General features: G+C 44.6%; 1 protein-coding gene across 2 annotated transcripts in view; it reads left to right on the top strand.

Moving 5' to 3' along the window:
- FLI1 (Fli-1 proto-oncogene, ETS transcription factor) overlaps positions 1-27,729 on the top strand; it is a 334,273-nt gene that overhangs the window by 289,241 nt on the left and 17,303 nt on the right. For both annotated transcript variants that reach the window (XM_069224503.1, XM_069224504.1), the window contains exon 6: positions 24,676-24,741. In XM_069224503.1, coding sequence (XP_069080604.1) covers positions 24,676-24,741 — 66 coding nt within the window. The remainder of the gene's footprint in view (positions 1-24,675; positions 24,742-27,729) is intronic.

Genomic DNA, 27,729 nt, shown 5'->3' with positions numbered 1-27,729 from the left:
CCCACAGTGTTGACCCTGTCCATGATTCTCTTCCATAGCTTCATCTTCCTAGCAATGGACGTCTGCTGCACCTGTGATCCGAATAGCTGTGGCTCTACCCGGATGATTTCCTCCACCATGACCCTTAGCTCCTCCTCTGGGAACCTGGGGTGTCTTTGTGGTGCCATGGGTGTAGTGTGAGTGGTGTGTGTGAGGGTGTGTGGGGTGATGTGTTGGGGTGTGTGCTGTGAGGTGCGTGGATGGTTTATGGGTGATGGTGTTCTGTGGCTCTGATTTAGTGGGTGCTCCTGGCTTGTCTCTCTCTCAGGTGTCAATTTTTTTTTTGTAAAGGGTTGTGGGTAATGTGTGTGTGTGTGTGTGTGTGTGTGTTTTAAAGTGGTGTGGGTGTGTTGTGTGTATGGGTGTCAGGTGTGTGTAGTTTGAATTGTCCAATGTGGTGTTGTTTTGTATGTGTGTGTGTATTTGGAGCGTGGCAGTCTGCACAGCCAATGGTTTACCGCTGTTGAATGTCCACTGCGGTGATTCGTGGGTTATAATGCTGTGGGTGTATTTTTGTTGGCGTAACGGTGTGGGTTTTGGTACCACCATTTTATCACTGACCTTTGGGCTGGCAGACTTGTGTATGTGTCTGTATGGTGGCAGATTTCTATGTGTGTGTCATAATACGCGTAGCAGTATACCGCCTCAGTCGCGGTATGTTGGCGGCAGTCAGCATGGCAGAAAGCAGCACTTACCGCCAATGTCATAATGAGGACCTTAGTGTTGGCTCTGGCCCAGCACCTTTCAACCACTGGCTTTCTTTGATCACCTTCTTTTAGCCATTGGCTTGATACTTCTTCAGTCATTTGTTGGCACTGCCCAGTGAAGCATTCATCTGTTACCTAATGTTAATAGTTTTATGGGTGTATCTCCCTCCACTTCAATGCTTGCATTGAACTGCATGAAGGAATACTTCACAATGATGGATCTCTCTGTTCAGTCCTGCTTGTCCCTCCCATGTGTCTCACTGTAACCTCAAGCATTAACATATTAATCCTAGACCTAGGCTTTAACAATGCTGGCGTAATCTGTACTTCTATTACTTTTTCTAAATTTACTCCAGCAGTCCTATATATGCTGTTGTGCGTTCTGTCATTTTCTCTGTACCTCTGGAGTTCTGTTTTTGTCTTTTCCGTACTTCTGTAGCCATAAATGGGCATATAGCAGTCTGTCTAAAACGTGAGGAGCTATTGTTTTCTCTCTAGTATTGTATTTTCTCCTGTCTAATCATATTTAGTTCTGTGCCTGCCTCAGAAATTTCCCTGGCTGTAGTTAAGTTTTTAACCCTACCTATATGTCTGTTTCTCTCACTCTTCATAATTCCATATCCATTTCAAATCATAGTTCTACATCAATCCATTTCTATAGTCATTTAGCTATATCTGTCTTCACTTTTGTAGCCCTTGTGTTCTGTGGGTTTTCTAACTGCACTTCTATGGTGTTTTAGCTTTCCTGGCTTGCACTTCCATACCTCTAAGTATCAGTAGGTAAGTAATGGCTCCTACCTGGATCTCCACATCAACCATGTTTGTACATGTCCTACAGTACAGGATCAACTCAAAAATGTCTCTATATAAAACTCTAGCTATAAATCGCAATCAGTCAATCAACGTTATTAATTTATGGATTATCCAACAAATGTGTATACACGCACAACACACACTCATAATCTGTCAGAATTATTACAGTAGTTCTTTATGTGAACCTCTCTGTTCTTCTGGATATGTTTTATCTGCACTGCAGTAGTTCCATGACATATCCTAGTTGCAGATCACTTTCCATGTATTCATAAGTCTTTAATGTTTTACCACATTCTATTTTTCCCTGTATTTTACTCCATTGTTTTATGGTCTTTGCCTACTAAAATGCCATTTTCTTCATATCCCCTTTGCTCAAGGCTGATATTATAAATGAGCTAGTTCACTCCCTTCATGGATATGAGTAACCCTTGACACAGCCCTTTATATTAGCAAAAACGCACAGGCCATTTCTCCCTGAAGTAGGATGTATGGCCCTGGCAATTCAAGAGCAACATCTAAAAGTATGTTGAGAGCTGAGTAGTATAGTGTTATTTAGGAATTAGTTGTTCACACAGAACATGACTGCGTATTCCAAGTCTGCTGTTGAATAAGGATATAAACGTTTTCACCACAGCAATGGCTGTATATCTGGTCTGCAGCACAGTAATTGGCCCTACCAATAACCATTGTGCATGTTTGAAATAGTAGAGCTTCTCTAACATGTGCGGTAGTATCTGTACACTTAATGCAGTAGGACATGTAAATAAAGAAAATGATGCCTTGGCTATTGTGGACAAAGCGGTTGTGTTTATGAATAATGAAAGCTAAAATGTTGGACCAAATGGTGTTTTTTTGTAGAAAAAAAAATCTTTTGTCTTGGTGGTGAGAAGTAGTTTATGTACCAAAAAATAAAATGTCATTTGATTCCAACGCTAGAGCATTTTCAGAAAATGTCAAACTGATCAAAAATGAAAAACTCATGTTTGAGGTATTCTAAGTAATTGTAAGATGATGTTTTGGAAAACATCCTAACTGTAGTTTCAAAATATATGTGATACTTACTCTTGAATAGTAATTCATGTCTAATTGAGGACACTCGTTGCCCCGCTGCCAGAAGGCATCTGCTGATAATACTGATGCTTCATGGCTTATATGGATGGTATTTATCATTTCTATTGGTACATTCCTATGTTCCTATCATTATTGGTGTTTGAGGAATGAGCCTACAACATTGTAAAAGATGTTTCTAATGTCTGAATCTATGTAATTTCCATAAACTGAGGGATAATTCTACTGTCTATTCCTTAACTTTTTGAGATCTGTGTCACCTTTAATTTTTATATCCTGCCTCCTGTCAACCTTTTCATCACTTACAACTTACATAAAAGGGCCATTCTGGGAACAATCAAAGTAAATAGAGTAGAATTATACTGTATACATTTAAAAAATGATCAGACTTGTCAAATGGAGCGTGATTCCATTTGTGTGGTGCTTCTGGGCATTAACCATGGTGGCTGTTGTCATTTGCCTGCGATGTCCTACTGTGATGCTGCAAAAGTGGGCCAACTACCATCCCTTCAGTGCTCGATTCTCAGTGATAGCAGTGATGAGCAGTCACAGGCTTGTCAGGTAGGGTTGAGTAAATTCAGAACTTAACAATAACCCAGCAGTGCAATAACTGATTACCCAACTAAATGTTTTAGGGGGTCATTCCAATCTTGGCGGGCGGCGGGAGCCGCCCGCCAAGCGGGAACCGCCAGAAGACCGTACCGCGGTCAAAAGACCGCGGCGGTCATTCTGAGTTTCCCGCTGGGCTGGCGGGAGACCGCCAGAAGGCCGCCCGTCCGCCCAGCGGGAAACCCCCTTCCACGGGGATGCCGGCTCCGAATGGAACCGGCGGAGTGGAAAGGGTGCGACGGGTGTAGTTGCACCCGTCGCGATTTTCAGTGTCTGCTATGCAGACACTGAAAATCTTTGTGGGGCCCTGTTAGGGGGACCCCTGCAGTGCCCATGACATTGTCATGGGCACTGCAGAGGCCCCCAGGGGCCCCACGACACCCGTTCCCGCCAGCCAGGTTCTGGCGGTCGATACCGCCAGAACCAGGCTGGCGGGAAGGGGGTCGGAATCCCTATGGCGGCGCTGCCTGCAGCGCCGCCATGGAGGATTCCTCAGGCCAGGGGTAAACCGGCGGGAAACCGCCGGTTGTCCTTTTCTGACCGCGGCTTTACCGCCGCGGTCAGAATGGCCAAGGAAGCACCGCCAGCCTGTTGGCGGTGCTTCCGTCATTTTAGCCCTGGCGGTCGCCGACCGCCAGGGTTAGAATGACCCCCTTAGTTTGGTATAAAAAACAGGACTTCAATACACACATAAAATGTAATACTTGACGAAACAGGTGAAAGGTACAATTGCCTTACAGGTGCCTGGGATACTGTGCCTTGGGTCCTGGTCTCCCTCTGTCTCTGCCCCAGACGATCCTTCTTTGTGTAATTAGATAGGTATCCTCCTTTCTGGGTTCAAACTGTTAAAGACAGGTTTCAAGGATCAGGTGCAGAATACCCCTCTGAATAATTTGTGAGCTCATTTCTCTTATACAGCCTCTATGTTGCAATGCTCACAACAGTGGTGTTGTTTCAGTCCTCCTAGTGCAGCTGACAGGGACCTAAAGCATACACCCTACTCGCTTCCTTTTCCAGCAGGAGACAGCCCACATGGAAATTCTTCCTATGTTCAAGTAGATTTTGCAGCAGGTTGCTTTAGAGGCTGCTGCCCGCAGTCCTTGAGAACATGTGGTTTTTCAGTGAGAATGCATGAAGATTGGGCTGGGGGGCAGGGCAGACCTTACAGTAGCACTCTCCTCCTTGGGTGCAGTCTCTGATGTGGTACAATCTGCCCATGGCACAATTTCTACAATGTAGCAGCATGGTCCTCTCAGACACCGTTCTTTGATGCAGTGGCACAGTCCACTGGGGTAGAGATTCTTGGATGCATCAGTGCAGTCTGCTTGGGCATAGATTCTTTGACAGAATGGCATAGTTCCTTTGGGCACACATTTCTTGTATCATTTCCCAACTGGAACCGTTCATATGGAGATACTGTGCCCAGGCTCTTCAGTGAAAGCCGATCACTCTCCTCAGTCATCTTGTTCTGGAGGACTCAAACACAACCTAAGGTCAGGCTGCTTCTGGCTCTCCCTTGACAGTCACACCTCCTACAGTCATTCCTTCTACATTGGCAAATTAGATTCTAGATTCTATGTAATTAAGGACATAGAAACAAGCAAGATTTCAGGTGATGTCCCCTCATCTCTTGGAAGCTGGCTGTGAAGCAGACACCATCTATTGTACTGGGGTCCCCTGAGCACTTTGCAGAGAACTCCCTTCCATGGTCAAAGAGAACTTGGAACTGGAACAGCAAGTTGGTCACTGGCTCCTACATTTGTACAGACAAAGCTGACAGGGGCTGTGAATTCTCTGTCCGCCTTTCAGAAACTGACTTATGTTGCTTTCCAGACATAAGTTTGTGTAGAGTAATGCTACTTCAAGCAGAATAGTCTCCAGCCTGAAACAACCAACTGGAGCACAAAGATATGTACGCTTTCTGTGCCAGGGTATCAACAGCCACACTAAGCAATGATCAAGAAAGACAAAAAACGCTAGCCTCACTCACCTAAATGGGCCCCTTTCAACATATCAACAGAAACTGAAGTTTCACCTTTCACCCTCACCATAACCATCAAGTAAAGGGCAGTGCTACAGAAAGACTACTCTACAACATGTCTGCAAAATCCCTAATTGAATTTACAAAGGAGATTGTATCTTCTGTCCCCACTTCACAATCTAGGTCTCATCCCTCCAGCTTCAGAAAAGCCAGCAACACTCTTCCACTGTCTAGGAAAATCATCATGCTGCCATCTTGTGCACAAGAACGGACCTGCCTCCATTCCTGTGGATCGTTCATAAACAGAAAGTATCAGCCACACAGGCCACACATTCATACATGCATAACATGGAGTTGGAATGTTAGCACTAGGATCTGGTTTAACGCATAACAGTGGAAATTTACATGAGTGGGCAAGTAGGTCTCCACTGCAGTGACAACAGTAAAGAGGTGTGGCCACGGCTATGGATTTGTGTTAAATCGGTCAGTGGATCAGCCAGCAGCTAGCTGACAGTAAAGAAGGGCACATTTTGTGCACCCCTTCAGCTCACTAAATTAGTTCAAGGTCAAGGTCTAAAATCAAAATCCAGGACACAAGATACTCCCAGTTGGGCACTCAAGACAGAGGACTTTCCTGTCCTAATAACTGCAGGTAACATTTTTGACTACCCACAGTTCCTATGGCTTTTTAGCAAATATATTGTATTGAATTATATAGAAAAATGCACAAATTTCCATTTTTTTTTTAGAGTTTAGTTAAAGTGAATACCTGGAACTGTAGCTATGTAGGAACAGGGTTTCATGGTACTCAATGGAAGTGTTTGACTATTTCATGTTTATGCCTTTAAAGCAGAATGTACAATTCTAAGACCGTTTAGCCAGCATGTATGAAATGGTGCTCTGAAACACATTATTTGGTCTATTTCTTCAAGGCTTCTTTAAGAAGAATATAGATTTGTAGAAGACAAAACATTTCTCACTCCTTTCTGAATCTGGTGCCATTTGGGGATCTGGTTGTAGGATCCAATACATTTCAGACTTCATAGCCTTAAACATGTTCCTATATGCCGCTAATGCTGCATTGTAGTGTTCTTTATTTTTTCTGTACCGTGTGTTAGGCTTTAGGTTCCCAAAATCTACTGTTGCATTATGTCTCTTTTGCACATAGAATGTAATTGAAACAATACTTTTCGAAGTGTCTGTTATTCAAAAGCGCTGATATCACACTAAAAGGTGCAGTCATTCTTTGGTAACTTGGACACAGGACAAGGACCCGCTAGCACACCATATATGTATTTTCTTGTTCAGTCTAGGTTGCATTCTTTCAAGGTGCTTATGCTTAATGGTGTAAACAATTGGGTGGGTCGAAGGTTGATAACAGATTCTTGAGAAGGATGGTGATAGTGTGACACTTATAAAGTGTGCGCCTGATATGGACAAGGTGTTTTTTATCTTTGCAAATTATAGATCTTTCTTCACAGTGTGCAGCGGTTTGGAATAAACAGTGGGGCCATTACACATTGAAGTGAGACACCCCAAAACATTGTTTTTGTTAAAGATTATGTATACACGTTTTTCAAAGGCTTAGTAATAAAATGCAGTTGCGTTGCTATGACAGCTCGAGTCACATATCCTTTGACACTATTCAAAGACGCCATACACAACATGGGAGCTGGAGCTAAAGACAGCTATATCATCCAAATATGCTGCACTGAAAGCTTCCAGCCCTTGCAGGACTGTGTTCACCAACCTCTGAAAAGTGGCAGGTGCATTTTTCAAACCAAAAGGCATTACAGTAAACTGGTAATGTCCTCCAATGGTAGAAAATGCAGTCTTAGGTTTAGCATCTTCTGACATTTTGATCTGCCAATACCCTGCAGTCAAATCAAAAGTGCTTAGATACTTGGCAGATGCCAGTGTATCTATTAGCTCATCTGCCCTGGGTATAGGGTGAGCATCTGTTTTGGTTACCAAGTTGAGACCTCTATAGTCTACACAAAACCTCATTTCCTTCTTTCCATCTTTAGAATTGGGTTTTGGTACCAGTACCACAGGAGAAGCCCATGGACTGTCAGAGTGCTCAACCACTCCTAGTTCCAACATCTTCTGAACTTCTTGCTTTATGCAGTCCCTGACATGGTCAGGCTGCCTATAGATCTTACTTTTGACAGGTAAACTGTCTCCAGTATCTATAGTGTGCTCACACCAAGAAGTGGTGCCTGGCACAATGGAGAAGAGTTCTGAAAATTGTCCTAGGAGATTTATGCAATTATCTTTCTGCTCAGCAGTAAGACAATCAGCCAAAACTACCCCTTCCACAAGAGCATCTTGTTCTGTGGAAGAGAAGAGATCAGGTAGAGGATCACTGTCTTCTTCCTGTCCCTCATCTGTTGCCATGAGCAGGGTGAGATCAGCCCTGTCATAGTAGGGTTTCAGGCGGTTGACATGGAGCACCCTAAGGGGACTCCTGGCAGTGCCTAAGTCAACCAAGTAGGTGACTTCACCCTTCTTTTCAACAATTGTGTGTGGACCACTCCATTTATCTTGGAGTGCTCTTGGGGCCACAGGCTCCAAGACCCACACTTTCTGCCCTGGTTGGTACTGAACCAAAACAGCCTTCTGATCATGCCATTGCTTCTGGAGCTCTTGGCTGGCCTGAAGGTTTTTACTGGCCTTTTTCATGTACTCAGCCATCCTTGATCTGAGGCCAAGTACATAGTCCACAATATCCTGCTTAGGAGCTTTTAAAGGTTGTTCCCAACCCTCCTTTACAAGTGTGAGTGGACCCCTAACAGGGTGTCCAAAAAGAAGTTCAAAGGGGCTGAAGCCCACTCCTTTCTGGGGTACCTCCCTGTAGGCAAAAAGGAGGCATGGTAGAAGGATATCCCATCTCCTGCGGAGTTTTTCAGGGAGTCCCATAATCATGCCTTTGAGAGTTTTATTAAATCTCTCCACCAGTCCATTTGTTTGTGGATGATAGGGTGTTGTGAACTTGTAAGTTACACCACACTCCTTCCACATGGCCTTTAAGTATGCAGACATGAAATTGCTTCCTCTGTCTGATACTACTTCCTTTGGGAAGCCCACCCTGGAAAATATTCCCAGGAGGGCCTTTGCCACTGCAGGAGCTGTAGTGGTCCTTAAAGGAATAGCTTCAGGATATCTTGTGGCATGGTCCACTACCACCAAGATAAACCTATTGCCTGAAGCAGTAGGAGGGTCAAGGGGGCCAACTATGTCAACCCCTACCCTTTCAAAGGGAACCCCAACCACAGGCAGTGGGATAAGGGGTGCCTTTGGAGTGCCACCTGTCTTGCCACTGGCTTGACAGGTTTCACAGGACTTACAAAAATCTTTTGTGTCCTCAGACATCCTAGGCCAATGAAACAGTGGTACCAATCTGTCCCAAGTTTTCATTTGACCCAGGTGTCCAGCTAAGGGAATGTCATGTGCCAGTGTTAGGAGGAACTTTCTGTACTCCTGAGGAATCACTAATCTCCTGGCAGCTCCAGGTTTAGGATCCCTTTGCTCAGTGTACAAGAGGTTGTCCTCCCAGTAAACTCTGTGTGAGTCACTGACATCCCCATTAGCCTGTTTGACAGCTTGCTGTCTGAGACCCTCTAATGTGGGACAGGTTTGCTGTGCCACACTCAGCTCCTCTCTGGCAGGCCCCCCTTCACCCAAAAGCTCAGCAGTGTCTGCTTCCAGCTCCTCTGGTGTAGGTTCTGCACAGGGAGGGAAATCTTCTTCCTCAGAAGTAGAATCCACTGTAGAGGGAGGGATAGTAGGAAGTGGTTTGCTTCTACTAGCCCTAGCTTTAGGGAGCACTTGGTCCATTGTTCCAGGATCCAAGCTTCCCTGTCCTTTTTGCTTTTTGGCCTGAGCCCTTGTCAAAGCAAAAATATGCCCTGGGATGCCCAGCATTGCTGCATGGGCCTCCAACTCCACATCTGACCAAGCTGATGTCTCCAAATCGTTCCCTAATAGACAGTCTACAGGTAAATCTGAAGCTACCACAACTTTCTTTGGACCAGATACCCCCCCCCAGTTGAGATTTACAACAGCCATGGGGTGGCTTTGTGTTATGTTGTGAGCATCGGTTACTTGGTACTGGTGTCCAAGTATGTGTTGTTCAGGGTGCACCAGTTTCTCAATCACCATTGTGACACTGGCACCTGTGTCCCTGTAGGCCTGGACCTCAACACCATTTATTAGGGTTAGTTGCTTGTACTTCTCCAAGTTATGGGGGCAAGCAACCAAAGTGGCTAAGTCAATAGCCCCTTCAGAGACTAAAGTAGCCTCTGTGGTCTCCCTAATCAGACCAACCCCAACTAAATTACCAAAAGTGAGCCCAGCTACTCCCTTGGATTGGCTATTAGTAGGTTTGCTCCCACCACCACTGCTATTAGTAGGGACACTAGGTGTAGCAGTAGGGGTTGTAGTGGTAGGAGCTGTGGTGCCTTTCTTTGGACAACTGGGATCTGTTGTCCAATGGCCTTTTATCTTACATAAATAGCACCATGGTTTCCTTTCCTTGTTCTGATTAGAGGAAGGTTTGGGCCCACCACCCCCACCAGAGTGTTTTTGTGGGCCTGATGAAGACTCATTTTTAGATTTGTCCCCACCCTTGTCAGAAGACTTACCATCCTTCTTTTTGTTGCCATCTTTGTCACCCCCTGTATGAACTTTTCTGTTCACTCTTGTTCTGACCCATTTGTCTGCCTTCTTTCCCAATTCTTGGGGAGAGGTCAGATCAGAGTCCACCAAGTACTGGTGCAACAAATCAGACACACAATTATTAAGAATATGCTCTCTCAGGATTAAGTTATACAGGCTGTCATAATCAGTAACTTTACTGCCATGTAACCACCCCTCCAAGGCCTTCACTGCCTGGTCAATGAAATCAACCCAGTCTTGTGAAGACTCCTTTTTGGTATCTCTGAACTTGATCCTGTACTGTTCAGTGGTTAAGCCATAACCATCCAGGAGTGCATTCTTAAGAACTTGGAAATTGTTAGCATCATTTTCTTTTACAGTAAGGAGCCTATCCCTACCTTTTCCAGTAAATGATAGCCATAGGATAGCAGCCCACTGCCTTTGAGGGACATCCTGTACAGCACAGGCCCTCTCAAGTGCAGCAAACCACTTGTTAATGTCATCCCCCTCCTTGTAAGGGGGAACTATCTTATGCAGATTCCTGGAATCATGCTCTTTTGCAGGATGACTATGGGGAATACTGCTGCTGCCACCATGGGTATCTAAACCCATTTTCTGTCTTTCCCTCTCTATTTCTAAAGACTGTCTATCCAAATCCAGCTGTTGCTTCTTGAGCTTCAGTCTGGTTTGCTCCACTCTCAATCTATTGAGCTCCCTTTCCAACAATCTGTCATCAGGGTGGGTGGGAGGGACATTTCTAGATACAGAGGTATGATGGGAATGAACAGAAGGAGACCTGTCCCTTACAGAGGGCACCCTAACAGCTTGGCTACCAGTATAATGTGAGAGCACATCATCAGTATGATGTGATTCAACCTCTGTACCAACTATGCTAGACTGTCTAGTAATGGGCAGGCTGAGAAGTTTCTTTCCTGAACCTTTTCCTGGGGGAGTCCCTGGATCAGATTGAGAACCATTAGCTACTTTTTCTACAGATTGGGCACTTATGGCCTTATCCTGTACTCTAAGCATATTAATTAACAGTTCTAAGGAAGGATTCTTCCCTACACTCAAACCTCTCTCTATGCAGAGACTCCTTGCTCCTTTCCAGCTAAGGTGATCATATGCAAGTTTGGACAGTTCAACTTTTTGGCCTGTGCCAGACATTTTTTAGAGAGAGTTAAAGTGATAGACAAAGAGAAAAAAGTTTTCAGAACTTTTTGGAAAGACAGAAAAAAAACTTTTTAAACTTTTAAGAACTTTTTGAAAGTTTAGAAGTACTTTTCAGCACTTAGAAAAGAGTGAAAAGAGGAAATGCAAAACTTTTTGGCTATGTGTATATACACTGACCTTGTTTTGTATATTTTTCTCTTATGAAAAGTACAATGACAAGAGTGGTAAGTAGTCTCAAAGCACTTATCCCACCACTGCACAACCAATGTAGGAGGCTGGACTGGCTTGTAGTGAGTACCAAGGGGTACTTGCACCTTGCACCAGGCCCAGTTATCCCTTATTAGTGTATAGGGTGTCTAGCAGCTTAGGCTGATAGATAATGGTAGCTTAGCAGAGCAGCTTAGGCTGAACTAGGAGACGTGTGAAGCTACTACAGTACCACTTAGTGTCATATGCACAATATCATAAGAAAACACAATACACAGTTATACTAAAAATAAAGGTACTTTATTTTTATGACAATATGCCAAAGTATCTTAGAGTGTACCCTCAGTAAGAGGATAGGAAATATACACAAGATATATATACACAATAGCAAAAATATGCAGTATAGTCTTAGAAAACAGTGCAAACAATGTATAGGATGCAATGGTGAAACATAGGGATAGGGGCAACACAAACCATATACTCCAGAAGTGGAATGCGACCCACGAATGGACCCCAAACCTATGTGACCTTGTAGAGGGTCGCTGGGACTATTAGAAAATAGTGAGAGTTAGAAAAATAACCCTCCCCAAGACCCTGAAAAGTGAGTGCAAAGTGCACCAAAGTTCCCCTAAGGACAAAATAGTCGTGTTAGAGGGAGAATGCAAGGAAAACACAAATCAGCAATGCAACAACGATGGATTCCTGTCTGAGGGTACCTGTGGAACAAGGGGACCAAGTCCAAAAGTCACAAGCAGCTCGGAGATGGGCAGATGCCCAAGAAATGCCAGCGGTTGGTGCAAAGAAGCTCTTACTAGGCTGAAGAACTGTGAATACTGCAGGAACGACAAGGGCTAGAGACTTCCCCTTTGGAGGATGGATCCCCCACGCCTTGGAGAGTCGTGCAGAAGTGTTTTCCCGCCGGATGGACGCCAACAAGCCTTGCTACACGCAAATCGTGCGTTTGGCGTTTTTGGACGCTGCTGGGGCCCAGGAGGGACCAGGAGGTCGCAAATTGGACCTGCAGAGAGAGGGGACGTCGAGCAAGACAAGGAGCCCTCACTGAAGCAGGTAGCACCCGGAGAAGTGCCAGAAACAGGCACTACGAGGATGCGTGAAACGGTGCTCGCCGAAGTTGCACAAAGGAGTCCCACGTCGCCGGAGACCAACTTAGAAAGTCGTGCAATGCAGGTTAGAGTGCCGTGGACCCAGGCTTGGCTGTGCACGAAGGATTTCCGCCGGAAGTGCACAGGGGCCGGAGAAGCTTGCAAAGTCGCGGTTCCCAGCAATGCAGCCCAGCGAGGTGAGGCAAGGACTTACCTCCACCAAACTTGGGCTGAAGAGTCACTGGACTGTGGGGGTCACTTGGACGGTGTCGCTGGATTCGAGGGACCTCGCTCGTCGTGATGAGAGGAGACCCAAGGGACCGGAGATGCAGCTTTTTGGTGCCTGCGGTTGCAGGGGGAAGATTCCGTCGACCCACGGGAGATTTCTTCGGAGCTTCTGGTGCAGAGAGGAGGCAGACTACCCCCACAGCATGCACAAGCAGGAAAACAGTCGAGAAGGCGGCAGGATCAGCGTTACAGAGTTGCAGTAGTCGTCTTTGCTACTATGTTGCAGGTTTGCAGGCTTCCAGCGCGGTCAGCGGTCGATTCCTTATCAGAAGGTGAAGAGGGAGATGCAGAGGAACTCGGCTGAGCTCATGCATTCGTTATCTAAAGTTTCCCCAGAGACAGAGACCCTAAATAGCCAGAAAAGAGGGTTTGGCTACCTAGGAGAGAGGAAAGGCTACTAACACCTGAAGGAGCCTATCAGCAGGAGTCTCTGACGTCACCTGGTGGCACTGGCCACTCAGAGCAGTCCAGTGTGCCAGCAGCACCTCTGTTTCCAAGATGGCAGAGGTCTGGAGCACACTGGAGGAGCTCTGGACACCTCCCAGGGGAGGTGCAGGTCAGGGGAGTGGTCACTCCCCTTTCCTTTGTCCAGTTTCGCGCCAGAGCAGGGGCTAAGGGGTCCCTGAACCGGTGTAGACTGGCTTATGCAGAATTGGGCACCTCTGTGCCCAACAAAGCATTTCCAGAGGCTGGGGGAGGCTACTCCTCCCCTGCCTTCACACCATTTTCCAAAGGGAGAGGGTGTTACACCCTTTCTCAGAGGAAGTTCTTTGTTCTGCCATCCTGGGCCAGGCCTGGCTGGACCCCAGGAGGGCAGATGCCTGTCTGAGGGGTTGGCAGCAGCAGCAGCTGCAGAGAAACCCCAGGAAGGGCAGTTTGGCAGTACCAGGGTCTGTGCTACAGACCACTGGGATCATGGAATTGTACCAACAATGCCAGGATGGCATAGAGGGGGCAATTCCATGATCATAGACATGTTACATGGCCATATTCGGAGTTACCATGGTGAAGCTACATATAGGTAGTGACCTATATGTAGTGCACGCGTGTAATGGTGTCCCCGCACTCACAAAGTTCAGTGAATTGGCTCTGAACAATGTGGGGGCACCTTGGCTAGTGCCAGGGTGCCCTCACACTAAGTAACTTTGCACCTAACCTTTACCAGGTAAAGGTTAGACATATAGGTGACTTATAAGTTACTTAAGTGCAGTGTAAAATGGCTGTGAAATAACGTGGACGTTATTTCACTCAGGCTGCAGTGGCAGGCCTGTGTAAGAATTGTCAGAGCTCCCTATGGGTGGCAAAAGAAATGCTGCAGCCCATAGGGATCTCCTGGAACCCCAATACCCTGGGTACCTCAGTACCATATACTAGGGGATTATAAGGGTGTTCCAGTAAGCCAATGTAAATTGGTAAAAATGGTCACTAGCCTGTCAGTGACAATTTGGAAAGAAATGAGAGAGCATAACCACTGAGGTTCTGATTAGCAGAGCCTCAGTGAGACAGTTAGTCACTACACAGGTAACACATACAGGCACACTTATGAGCACTGGGGCCCTGGGTTACCAGGGTCCCAGTGACACATACAACTAAAACAACATATATACAGTGAAAAATGGGGGTAACATGCCAGGCAAGATGGTACTTTCCTACACAACCCCCCCCCAAACGAAGGACAATAAGACTAGCCATTACCTGATGAGTCTTCATTGTCTAAGTGGAAATATCTGGAGAGTCCATCTGCATTGGAGTGGCTACTCCCAGGTCTATGTTCCACTGTATAGTCCATTCCCTGTAGGGATATGGACCACCTCAACAATTTAGGATTTTCACCTTTCATTTGTTTTAGCCAAAGTAGAGGTTTGTGGTCTGTCTGGACAATGAAGTGAGTGCCAAACAGGTATGGCCTCAACTTCTTCAGAGCCCAGACCACAGCAAAGGCCTCCCTCTCAATGGCAGACCAACGCTTTTCTCTAGGGGTCAACCTTCTACTAATAAAAGCAACAGGTTGATCCTGGCCCTCAGAATTAAGTTGTGATAGGACTGCCCCTACTCCTAATTCAGATGCATCAGTTTGGACATAGAATTTTTTAGAGTAACAAGGGCTTTTCAGGACAGGTGCAGAGCACATGGCCTGCTTCAGCTCCTCAAAAGCTTTCTGACAGTTTGCTGTCCATAATACCTTTTTAGGCATTTTCTTGGATGTGAGGTCATTAAGAGGGGCTGCAATGGAGCCATAGTTCTTAATGAACCTCCTGTAATACCCAGTGAGGCCTAGGAAGGCTCTCACCTGAGTTTGAGTGGTAGGGGGAACCCAATCAATAATAGTTTGGATTTTCCCCTGTAGTGGTGCAATCTGTTCCCCACCAACAAGGTGTCCCAGATAAACCACCTTACCCTGCCCTATCTGGCACTTTGAAGCCTTGATAGTGAGGCCTGCCTTTGTAATTTAAAGGGCCAGATTTTGATGTAGTCTTTTTCATTCCTTGGAAGTTAAAGCTGCTCTTTTAACGTATGTATGCTTGAAAGCTGAGCTTAAAGTGATAACCAACTAAAATATTGTTCAGTGCCCTGTTTTTCTAGCATTTTCTTGCATAATTTGAGGTAACCAGGCAATTTCTGTAAGATTACCAGACATTATATATACGTATATATATATATATATTACCTACTTGTGGTCGCCAGTAAGTACTTATTGTTAGGACCTAGTTTCCCTAGGAAAAATGTTTTTTGTTTTGCTAGTAACTTTGGCACAGTTTGACAAATCTTCACAAAAATTTCAAAACTAGTTTGCCATACATTGCAGCTGCTTTTTTTTTTACTGTTTCATGGTGATTCATCAAGCAGGGGCCAAGAAAATGGTGGGGTCCTAAAAAGCATTTTCCCTGTTTAATATCCCACAGGGATTTTAGACACGACTACTGCCAGAACCACTGAATGGAATTACAGCAAACTAGGCACAAAGCTAGATCTTGGTCCAGAAAGATCTCTTTTTGTGACCTGGTGTAAATCTGGTTCGTAGTTGTGGAGTCATTAAAGAAAGAACATTTACGTATATTTAGAGACGCGTAGGGTCCGCAAATCCAGCAGATCTCAAAATGAGATATGATTGGCTGCCAGCACTTCAACCAGGAAGTGGTGGCACCCATCTTGCGACTCAGACTCGGCTGACTCATTAGGCCTGCTGGTGGGGTCCCAAAGGGATCTTGCCAGGGGCCAAATATGTTCTTTTTTAAAAATAATTTTCCTGCAAATCAGAGGAGGATCTGCAGACCCACTGGAAATTTTATAACTTCCTTAGTAATTACTAGGTCTGCGTTTTCAAAGGAAAAGCTATTTTTGTTTTCCTAATAACTCTGGCTTTGTTAGACAAATCTTTACAAAACTTTCCACCAAACGTTTCACTGTAGCTCCTACCTGGAAAGTTTTATGGTGATCTGTCAAGCAGGGCCCAAGGGTTTGGGCGGGGTGGTCCCAAAATGCATTTTCCCCATTAATATATCCTTATGAAAATTGAACCTTGATATAACGAAAAAAAAGGTTGGATGGCTTGACACCAAATTTGGCAAAAAGCTAGATCTTGGTCCAGAAAGAAGCATGCTTTTTGTGATTTAGTATAAATCCATTCAGTAGTTTTTAAGCAATTAGAGCACAAAATGTTTTAAATTTCATACCACGGAGGATCAGCGGACCCCACAGATCTCATGCTGAGATCACATTGGCTGCCACCACACCATCAAGTATAAGAGGCGCAAGCCATCTTAGGACTCAGACAAGAGTCCTAAAAAAGTTTTAAAAAGTTAAAAAAGGCATAAGGGGGCAGGATAGGGATACCTTGACACCATAGGCCTGGTGGTGAGGTCACCTGTGGGCAATTTATTTTAAACATTTTTTGCTGCAAATCCTCTGCTGCCGCCCCAGTGAGCCATGCCCTAGGGGGCAGCACACACATTACTTTTGGGGAGGAGTCGCTTTTTAAAATAAGGGTAGGGGTCTCAGGGTCCTCCTCCTTGACCCTTATTAGGGCCTGGACCATATCTTCCAGGGAGGAATTCCATAAAAGAAGGAAGAGAGGCTCTGCGGCCCCCCTATCCAAGCCTTAAAACTCCCCAAGGTGCCCACCTCTCGTGGCCGGACTGAACTTTAAAGGGAAGGGGAACTCCCATTCCTATGGTTCTGGCTCAATTACTGGCTCCCGGGGAGCCCACTCACAGGACACAGTAGTTTTCCTGCCTTCATTAGCGCATCAGGGAAATAAATGTCTGCTTGCACCTGGCAGGAGCGATTTTAAAGTTCCTGCTGAATGGGAGCAGACATGCCTTACCTCTTCGCAAAAATTGGGGCAGGAAAGGCATTACTGCTCTCACTCATGAGAGCTTTACAAATGCTCTTGTTGAGTCGAAGCAGACTTTTGTTTTACTGCTCGTGCTCTTATGGGCAGGGAATCCCACATTGCCCCCGCCTGGCTGGAGGAAACAAAAACAGATTATCCCTGCTAGGTGGGAGCAATACCGGCTCATACAGCACTCAGGATAGATGCATGCATGGAGTCAGCCGGGGCTGCTGGCATCCCAGGGCTCACCCCACAGCTCCCAGTGTAATGTGGCACTGGGGCACCTACCATGAAGGATCACCAGGCCCGGAATGGAGTCCGCGGGGGCCTATTTAGGCTTGGGGAGGCTGTGCGGCATCTCCCCTCATTAATGGAAATATGGCCGGGGGGTGGGGTTCCCAGGGCCTGTTAAGGCTCGGGTAATAGGGCTGTGTAGCCAACCTTTCTTTATTAATGGAATTTGGGCCTGCCGCTGGGTTTGCTCCCTTCAGGGCTTTGTGTGTAGAGAGTGGCTGCTGGGTAGTCTTTACGTATGGTAATAAAATATTATTTTACATATAAAAAAGCCTAGATATTCACTGAAAAAAACAAAGGTTAAAGGGACGTTCTAGTTAGGTGAAAATGCCTGCAATAACATACTGTTTTAAACAAATAACCCCTTTATAGTTAACAAAAGTATAACTCATGCCCTATGGCAACTATAACTCGTGCCCTCTCCATGCACTCCTAATTACCTCACATGTTACATAACTCATGACATTTACTATGACATCATTGATAATATAACTGCAACATTTGCAATGAAATTATTGATGATTAAACTGTGCATTGCAGGGACACAAATTGATTGGCTGGCCTCAACATGGACAAAGTGTTGTTGCAGCCATTATAAGACTCTGGGGCATGGTCTGGGACTGGCAGGTTTTTAGAGTCACAAAAAGGAGCACACATAAAGGGTGACAACAGATTTTCCTCATAATATATAATTTTACTCATTTGTTGATGGTACATTACTAACTTTAGGAGTTGTGGGGTGTTATAAGTTATTTTAAACAAGAAAAATGATGACACTGCAGGGATTTGCTGAACTAGGTTTGTGTTGTGAGAAAACAGTTTTCTCTCATGATTTTTCATAGAAATGATGGTAGTTATAGTGAGAGCGCATTTTTTATCAATGCACATTATTGTCCTCAGCCATTTCAGAATAAAGTCTGACATTCTGCGTAAAACGTACTTCCAACAGAAGCAACCACCTGTCAATTGATTTCCCAGTGTTCTACTGCAGTCCCTCACAGTGTTCTAATATTATGTATTTGTGATAGTAATGTGGCACACCTGGAGCCATATTGATTAAATCAAAGCTGTAAAGCTTAAATAATTTCCTTTAGAAATAAACTGAGAGGGTTCTTTTTGTCATAGAAATTATGGCTAGTGCTCCACAAAGATAAAATGAGGATACATTTTTATTCTGAAATGTTTTTCTCACCATTGAAACATTTTGATTTGTATACTGAAACATGCACTTTCAACAACAGCAGAAGTCTGTTAGTTAACTTCCTGGTGTTCTACTGCAGGTTCCCACAGTTTTCAATTGAGTAACTAGAGCACTGGCATTTTCTATTTATGATAGAAATAAGGCACACCTGAATCCATCTTGATGGATTCACAGATGTAAAACTTAATGCATTTATAGGCGGGGGAGTGCAGGGGAACACACAAGGATAACGAAAGGCAGAGGGGCAGGGGCCATAAGCAGACTGTGGAGAGCAGACCAGCATGGGCAATGGCAGTACAATGGCCCATGGAGGGCAGAGGGAAGGGGCATGACCTGGAGAATGGAGAGCAAGGGGAATGGTGATCAGTCACAGAACGGTGACCACAAAGGGCAGGTGCAAGGGGGCACTAGCACATAGAGGGCAAACAAATGACAGGCAAGAGGGGGGCAGGGGAAGCATGCTGACCATAGAAGGAAGGTCAGCATGAGCAGGGGTAGCACAGCAGATCACAGAGGGCAGGTCAACATCAGCAAAAGCAGCAAGCTGACAATGGAGGACAGGTGGGAAGGGGCAGGTGCACATATACAGAGAAAAGAAGGCAGGCAGGAGGGAGGTGGCTACAGCAACTAAAAGCTGACCACAGAGGGCAGGTCCTCATTGGCATGGGCAGCAAGCTGATCACAGAGCGTGGGAGGGAAGTGGCAATGGCAAGGGCAGTAAGCTGACATTTCAGGACAGGCCAGCATGAGCAGGGGGCTCACAATGGACCACAGATAGAGGGTGGTATGGGGTAAAGGCACTCACATTGAGAATGGAGGGCAGGAGGAGGGGGAATGTGACTGACAGGAGCAGCAAGCTGACCATAGTATGGAGGCGAGCTGGGGCAGCACAACGGACTACGAAGAGCAAGTAGGAGTTTGAAGGGGCTCATAGATGGAGAATGGAAGGCTAGGTGAATTAGGCAGGGGCATCAAGATGATCTTGGAGGGTTGGCTGACATAGGAAGGAGAAGCACAACAGACCATGGAAGCAAGGAGGGTGGGGGCAGGTGCGCACACATGGAGAACAAAGTGGAGTAGGAGGGGAGGGGACAGTGGCAGGTGCAGCAAGCTGACCACAGAGGGCAGGCTGACATGAGCAAATGCAGCACAATGCAACATGGAAAGCAGGAGGGCGGGGCACCCAGATGGAGAACAGAGAGCAGTCAATGTTGTGCAAGCTACAACCTTGGCATAGCTCTACAACATGTGCTTTCCCACCCATGGGTGACACAGGTAAACTTGGTTCAATGCACCAACAATGAATATGAAAGACAGGTTATTGTAGCCCCACAGAACACTATTCCGTATATTACTGAAATAGAGGTATTGCTTTTGTGTTACTTACTATCCCCTGTGAAGGGATCAGAGACACTGTGGTAACAGTAACAAATCTATTTAATTATTCACAGTATCACACACTCGCTGCACTAAGAAGAATGATCACTTTTAAGTAAATAGTATTTATTGCTAAAGGAACAACCTGTTTGTCAGTACATCTAAAACAACTATGCAGACTCATATATAAAAAACAGTAAGAAGACATGTTATAAACAACAAGAATACAATTAACATTACTAAAATAGTTGAAAGATCAGTTAAAAACGAACCACCTCTAATGCCTACTTATGTGCTATACTAAGTGAGAATGGAAGGCAGAAAATGCCTTAGAGTGCCTTAGGGAGAAGAGATGCACTGATTACCTTGTTGACAGCAAAGGCTGTCATTATTAGCGTAGTGCTGAAGACAGTGTTCCCTGCAAAGGACAAACACATGCTGCTATAGTAGTCTTCCTCCGGGACTTGGCTTTATCGGTTTCAGGCGAGATTTAGCATCTGTGAAGTGTGAAGTATGCTGGCGGTAGGTGAGATCGTCTATGGTAGAATCACATGCGAAAATGTGGGCAAAGGACCTTGTCTGACAAGTGGTCAAGTGGTAGTCCTTATATACTAAATCTTACCAGAAAATGGATTTTCTGACATAAGTTTAAGAATGTCTGACAAAGATTATGTGCATCAAGGTACGTGTTCCAGACGTTCTTCTTGTGACATATACAGTAAAAAATGTCAATTCAGAGTACACTATTTCAGCTATGTGTCTGTATGTGTTCTTATTTAACCTTGACATGGTGAAAAGTAGACATTTGACTCAGACAAATGTCGCATCAAGTGTTGCATCTATGTCATTTGTCGAGTGACTTGACACTTTCACAGTTCTTGGAAAGATAAGGGCAGACAACATCTGTGTCAAAAGAAAGACATGACAATTATTCAAAACAAATCAGGAAAGTTGGTGGCATCCATTGTCTAAGATTTAGAACATAGCAACTTCCATTAACCAAGATGGAGTCAGGCTCAACATAAAATAGAGTCGTACATTAGGGGCTTTACATCAGCAGTAAGGGTCAGGAGTAGGGACAGCAAACTTACCTTGGAGTGCAGGCTACTCTTGGATGGCCACCTGCAGAGGGATGCATGGACCCACCCCCTGCTGCGCATAGCAGTATTCAGCATTTGTCTGAATGAGATAAAAAGCATAGAAATTCACATAAAACACTTAAAAAACAAATGTTAAAGTGATATTATAATTAGGTGTGGTGACATAATCTTTGCGCTCACCAAAAAACCGTGAAATTCACAAAAGACAAAGGTTAGAGTGAAGCCATACTTAGGAGTTTAAATGGTTAAAAACTAATGTCTATAAATAAAAAACAGTGAAATTCACTAGGTATAGTTTGGTGAACTTACCATAACTTGCTCCCGCGACTTATCACTTCACATATTACATCATGCATGACATGTTAAATGACATCACTGATGAAATCTCAAATGACATCATTAATGACATCACTACTGTGCCATCCACAAGAGTGACAACAAAAACATCGCTCCAGGTCTACCACTGTAACATGACCAAGTTGTAAAACTGCATCCTGACCTGTCAAAATGGCTGTTTTGAGAGGAGAAAAGCTCCATTTTAAATATTCATAAGCCATTATTATTTAGGACAAGAAGCCCACAAAGCTGAGTGCATGGTGTTTGAAAGTAGGACATATAGAAATGTAAAGTTACTTAAAGTGACTGATACCGAGAACTACTTTCATTATAGGAAGTCTGGCTAAACCCTAGAGAAACACAGGGACGCAATATTAAATATTAATTTCTGTTACCTCAGACTAAAGGCCAGCTAGAAAAATTCTTAAACTACTTTTAACATTAATAGCCCTACTGAGAAAATGACCTGGGTGTGGGGAGATGTTTTTGTTCCCTTGGCAGGAAGATCTGTTAGGTTGTGCCCAGCACACCTAATTGACTTTAAAGGGTTGTCCCCTATCCCAAGTAGATTCCAGATGACAACTGAATATGCTCCTTCCTTTGTTCTTCCAGTTAAGCAGGCACCAAATCATGTGGGGGGAAAGCTGCCCCAAGGACTGGTCTGGATTGACTACAGAGGAAGGGCTGACCCAGTGCTTAATTTGAGCTAGTGCTTGCAGGTGGAGCCCCCATCAATCATTTTTGGGGGCTAGCACTTTTTCCTCAACAAGATTTGACCCAGAGCTGGAGAGTGTAAAACTGAAAAGGAGAAAGAAGGAGAACGAGAAAGATGGAAAGGCAGGGACAAGGGGAGAACGCAGGGGTGACCAAAAGAGACATCTAGAGTTTGATAGAGAGACAGGGAATGTCTGGTGGTGGTTAAAAGAGCCCTGAGGAAAAAACAAGACTATGCAACCTTGGTTTTCTGCTCCCTGACCTTGGAAAGCGCCAGCCACAGGCTTTTGGGCAAAACATTGGGTCGCAGCACTTAGGCCAAGATTTATGTAAAAGTGGAGCAGCGTGGTGCTGCGCCAAAAATAGCAACGCCGCACTGCACCACTTTAGAAAAACAGAGGTGCGCAGTATTCAGAGGAATAAGGCGCACCCCTGCATTGCTTAACGCCAACGCATGCATCTTTGCACCATAGTGCAAAGGTATCTGCTTAGAGGGGATAGATTGTTTATGTGCAGGAAGTTCACCCTTCCTGCACAAAAACAATCTATAATGCCGATTTGGCACTCCTATGTGTGCTGCAAAATGCAGAAGTACCAAAACGTCATTTTGAATGATTGTTTACGTGTAGGAAGGTCTCTCTTCCTGCACGCATACAATCGTAAATGGCATTTTGCTTCATCTATGTGTGCTGCAAAATGCTGCACACATAGAAAAAGCAAAAAACGAGGAGGAATAAAAGTATTCCTCCTTGTTGTGCCATGCTAAAGCCATCCCCGGGATGGCGTTAGTTTTTGGCGCTGCCTTAGGTGTACAACAGCTTGTAAATCTGAGGCAGCGTCAAAGCAAAGCAATGGGTATTGCGGTGGAATGCCCACCGCAACACCCATTGCATGCCCCTCTGACGCAGAAAACTGCGTCGGAGAGGCCCAAATTTACAAGGAGACGTAATGCCACAAAAAATGGAGTTACACCTCCTTGTAAATATTGAGCAGTGATGGTCCGGTGATGCTAGTGGCTCTTAAATATGCCCTTATTCTTTTTTAAGCTAAGCACTGACCTGCCCATGCCTCTGAGTGAGCACACAGGCTCTGTACTAGGAGAAAATTGTTTCTCCATTTTGGATTAGTGAGTGAGGGTCATTGTGGGATTGTTTGTAGTAGGGAACACAGCCTGCAGCCTTGCCCTGCAAGAGGATTCCTACCTTCGAAAATGGAGTCTAAGTCATAAGGTATAAATCTTGACCTTTCTGCGAGCAAAACCCACATTTTCTTCTCAGAGCTTTTCCCACCAAGACCAACAGCTTCACTGCAACCCATATCTGATGTCATAGCGCTCTCTTCAGGTACAGCTTATTGCCTTGCCCCGCTGAAGGATTTAGATTTACATTTCTGAGTCAAAGAGCCCAATTTCAGTTTGGCAGATAAGTATTCTCCATTGGTCTGGCGGAATACCTAACATCCACAAGGCTGAGGGTACTTTGCCCCTCTAAATTAGATGGATGGACATAGAGGTGAACCTCTGACAGACTTCACTTCATTGGGCGTTCAAAGGGGTTTAACCATGGTGGAGATTAAGTAGTCTCCTCCGTGGTTATATCAAAGGTCTGTCCACATTTAAATTGGGCAGGTAGACCATTATGTTGGTAATAAGGATATTCCTTAGCCATTGTGATGGAGTATCCTTACCACCTACAAATAAATTGGGCCCTAAGTCCCAAGATGAAACCTCTGACCTGGTTGAACCTGGTTGGTGGATCCAACCTGCGCTCCATCGTTGTTGGTCTGAAATCATGCCTTAGTCCTGGTATACCATGAACAATTGAACCCCATTGATGCTTAATACTTTTTTGCTCTATTTTTACTTAAACCTTCTACAATTCATACCCCCACTCCTACTTGCTTGATTTCTTTTGTTTAGGCGTCACGTTGATCACTAAATTATTGTCACTATTTATGAATTGAAGTGGGATTTTTATTATGTTGTGTTGTTTGACTTTTTAACTGTTTTGGTAGTTATAGATGCTTTACACGTTTTCTTAATTTAAGCCTGTCTGCTCTATGTCATAGCTACCAGGGGTTGAGCACTCAGGTTTAAACTACTGTAATCTTTAACTGGGCCTAACAAAACAGTGACCTTAGTAGTGTGATAAACTACCACCTACTCCAATTAATAATATACTTTCTCATCACTCCAAAACTGTGACTCATCTGTCTCAGCCAATGTTTAGTACGAGGAGGGTCAAAGCTTGTACTCTCTTAAGGAGTAGGGGTGAGACCTATGATGTCTCCTCTCTCTCAGGGTTCATCCAGGGTGTTACCCAGAGGGCACCAACTTTCAATTTACAGGTCTCTAGGAATTGAGGGGGAGGGGGACAACATCTGTTGTCAAAAACAAAAACCACAGTTACACTCAAGGGAGCAAAGGAAAAAAAAATGGTGATAAAAGCAGCACAGTATGTCATGGATATTCATCCACACTCTATCTCTGTCTCTCTCTGTTGCCTAATACAGTGCACTTATTCATAGAGATTGCAACTTCCCATGCACATGTCTTCTGAATCCTAATAGTTTCATATTAGGCAACTAGATGGAGTAACACGTACTTAAATTATGTATATTGCATTTTTTTTTTATTTGGAAGCCCAAAGTTCACATGTTTCTGCTCTCCATTGACAGACCCTTCATATGACACAGGAAGAAGATCAGGATGGAGTAACAACATGATCTCTACAGTTCCTAAAAGTAAGTCAGCGATTGGAAACAACTTGCAAAACAGAAGCATTTTTACCTTCCGACTTGGAAGGTAGAGAAAAGAATAATTGAAATATGTTAATGAAGGAGACTGGTGTAAGTAGTAATTGTACTGATCTTAGAGTTCAACCATCATTTAGTATATTGTATAAATGGCCTTGGTGGCCATTAAGCTTAAAAGTCGGCTCTCGAGAACCCTGGTGCTAATTATTTTCAAGTATGAACTGGCATTATTGTAGTCAGCGTGGTGTGCAGGTAGGGAGGAGAGAAAAAATGGGAGTCCCTCTAAGTAGGAAAGCAGATGTAGAGAGAAAGGCAGTTTCTGATTGTCAGACTATTCCATTTGGAAAATAACTTAGTTGTATTCTTTATCTAATTCACAAACGTTACAGGGGAACAAGCTTCTCAAATTTTATGTAGTTATGGGGAATAAACCGCACCCCACCATCTTGAAAAGTGAGATTACAATGAAAAAAACACAATGGGGGTCATTCCGACCCTGGTGGTAAATACCGCCAGGGCCGGGGTCGGCGGTAGCACCGCCAACAGGCTGGCGGTGCACCGCCGGGCATTCTGACCGCGGCGGTACAGCCGCGGCCAGAAGCGGAAAGCCGGCGGTGTACCGCCGACTTTCCGCTGCCCATGGGAATCCGCCATGGCGGCGCAGCTTGCTGCGCCGCCATGGGGATTCTGACACCCCATACCGCAATCCTGTTCCTGGCGGTTCGCCCGCCAGGAACAGGATGGCGGCATGGGGTGTCGTGGGGCCCCTGGGGGCCCCTGCAGTGCCCATGCCAATGGCATGGGCACTGCAGGGGCCCCCGTAAGAGGGCCCCACAAAGAATTTCAGTGTCTGCTTTGCAGACACTGAAATTCGCGACGGGTACAACTGCACCCGTCGCACCTTCCCACTCCGCCGGCTCCATTCGGAGCCGGCTTCCTCGTGGGAAGGGTGTTTCCCACTGGGCTGGCGGGCGGCCTTTTGGCGGTCGCCCGCCAGCCCAGTGGGAAACCCAGAATGACCGCTGCGGTCTTTTGACCACGGTACGGTCTTCTGGCGGTTCCCGCTTGGCGGGCGGCTCCCGCCGCCCACCAAGCTTAGAATCAGGCCCAATGTGTCATGGATTTGGTTTTGGCTGCCCTGGTTCAATTTGAGCAGATGCCCTTTTAAATCAATGAAAGCCTCTGACTCCAAGTAAAATAAAACGAAGTTTACTCCCCTCTAAAAACAGGCAGGTCAGTCGCTGTATCTGAACTTGTTTTATTTGCAGTATTCTATCTTCTGATCTGACATTATTCAATCCTCTATAATGTTCTGATAGGGCTAGCACTCTCTATCATAAAAATACAAACATGCCTGACATCCTTAACTAAGCATCCTACACTCTGTTTTTAGCAGTGCAGAGGACTTCACAGCTGAAAATACCCACCACATAAATTATATCAGGAAAGCAGTTTAGATTGACTTTAGTATACTGGATGTGAAAATGTTAATTTAAAAAGTGTACTGAAATTAGGTAAATGGTGTTGATATTAGTGGGCTTCTACACTCCATGCCTTACTTAATAAGGATGCACAAAGTAGCCGTGTGCGAAGCTATGCAAATATTCTTCTGTATAATTTGTGAAAATCATTTTCAAACTTTTAAACGTTAGTGAAGTATTGCAAAGGGTGCGATGTTTCGACTGCAGGAAAATCAGGACAAGTAGGATTTGTGTTGAACTTCTTTGCCAGCAAATCCTTCAAGAAAAAAGTCATTTTGAATGAAATATTTCAGTTTTTTCAAAATTCACAATCTTCATAATGTGCTACCCCTGTCAACTTTCCAAATCTTTACAGACGAAAATTAGATTTTACCTCCCAGAGTAAAAATGTCACCCACTTTTAGACCTGTCAGCTTTAGGGTGGTCTTCTTGCAAACATTTTGACTACACCTCTCTTACTTTTGCTGATCTCATTTTTGTGGTTCTTAGGAATTTGTGAACTTTATCATTCCTAACCTCTGCTAAAGTGCATGTGCTTACTCCTTAGAACATGGTAACATTGTCTTATCCCCAACTGGCATATTTAATTTACTTTAAGTCCCTGGTAAAGTGCTAGTACCTGCACTCAGGGACTGTAAATTAAATGCTACTAGTGAGCCTGCAGCACTTATTTTGCCACCAACATTAGTAGCCCTTTTAAACATGTCTCAGGCCTGCCATTGTAGCCTCTGTGTACATTGTTAAACTGCCATTTCAACATGGCAGTATAAATCTTTTGCCTGTCCCAAACCCTCATTTTTAAGACATATGTCACCCTTAGAGTAGACCTTAAACAACCCAAAGGGCAGAAAGTAGAACATGTAATTTCAAAATTGACATGTCCTGGTAGTGAAAAACTCTTAAATGTGTTTTTCATTATTGCAAGGCCTACCGCTCCCATAGGTAGGTAGGTAGGTAGGTATAAAAATACTTTATTAGTTAATAAAAAACATAAAAAGCATCTAAAAGATACAGTAACATGATTTTGGGCCATCCCACATGATGTGCTGAGCTATTGTCCTGAATAGGCACCAATGCCAATTAACCTAAAACGTATGCGGACAGTAAAATGTAAACAGAAGTTAAAAGAAGCCCTCGTAATTAGGACATAGAAAACCCAAATACAGTTCTGGGACACAAACATAACCTATTATTTGAAAATACATTCAGGATAATCAAAACCATCACAGTGGGGACACCAAGGGCCTCAGCATTTTTTAGGCAAAGCAACCTGTTATCTGAAGGTGTATTCAGGATAGACAAAATCCTCACATTATGGACACCTAATGTCTATAGACTAGGCTCTGGTGTTATATAACTAAGCCATCCCTTTCTTTACCTAGAGAGTGCTAGATAAACTGGGTGGGACCACCAGGGCTGCAAAGATTCTCAGGAACTGTATTAATCTGATATTTAACTTTTCATTACTTGGGTCGAGTGCTGTCATAACAGCCGA

Source organism: Pleurodeles waltl, chromosome 3_1 (assembly GCF_031143425.1).
Source record: "Pleurodeles waltl isolate 20211129_DDA chromosome 3_1, aPleWal1.hap1.20221129, whole genome shotgun sequence".
Classification (NCBI taxonomy): Eukaryota; Metazoa; Chordata; class Amphibia; order Caudata; family Salamandridae; genus Pleurodeles; species Pleurodeles waltl.
The sequence above is the reverse complement of the archived record's forward strand: the minus strand, read 5'-3'. Positions and strand labels throughout refer to the sequence as shown.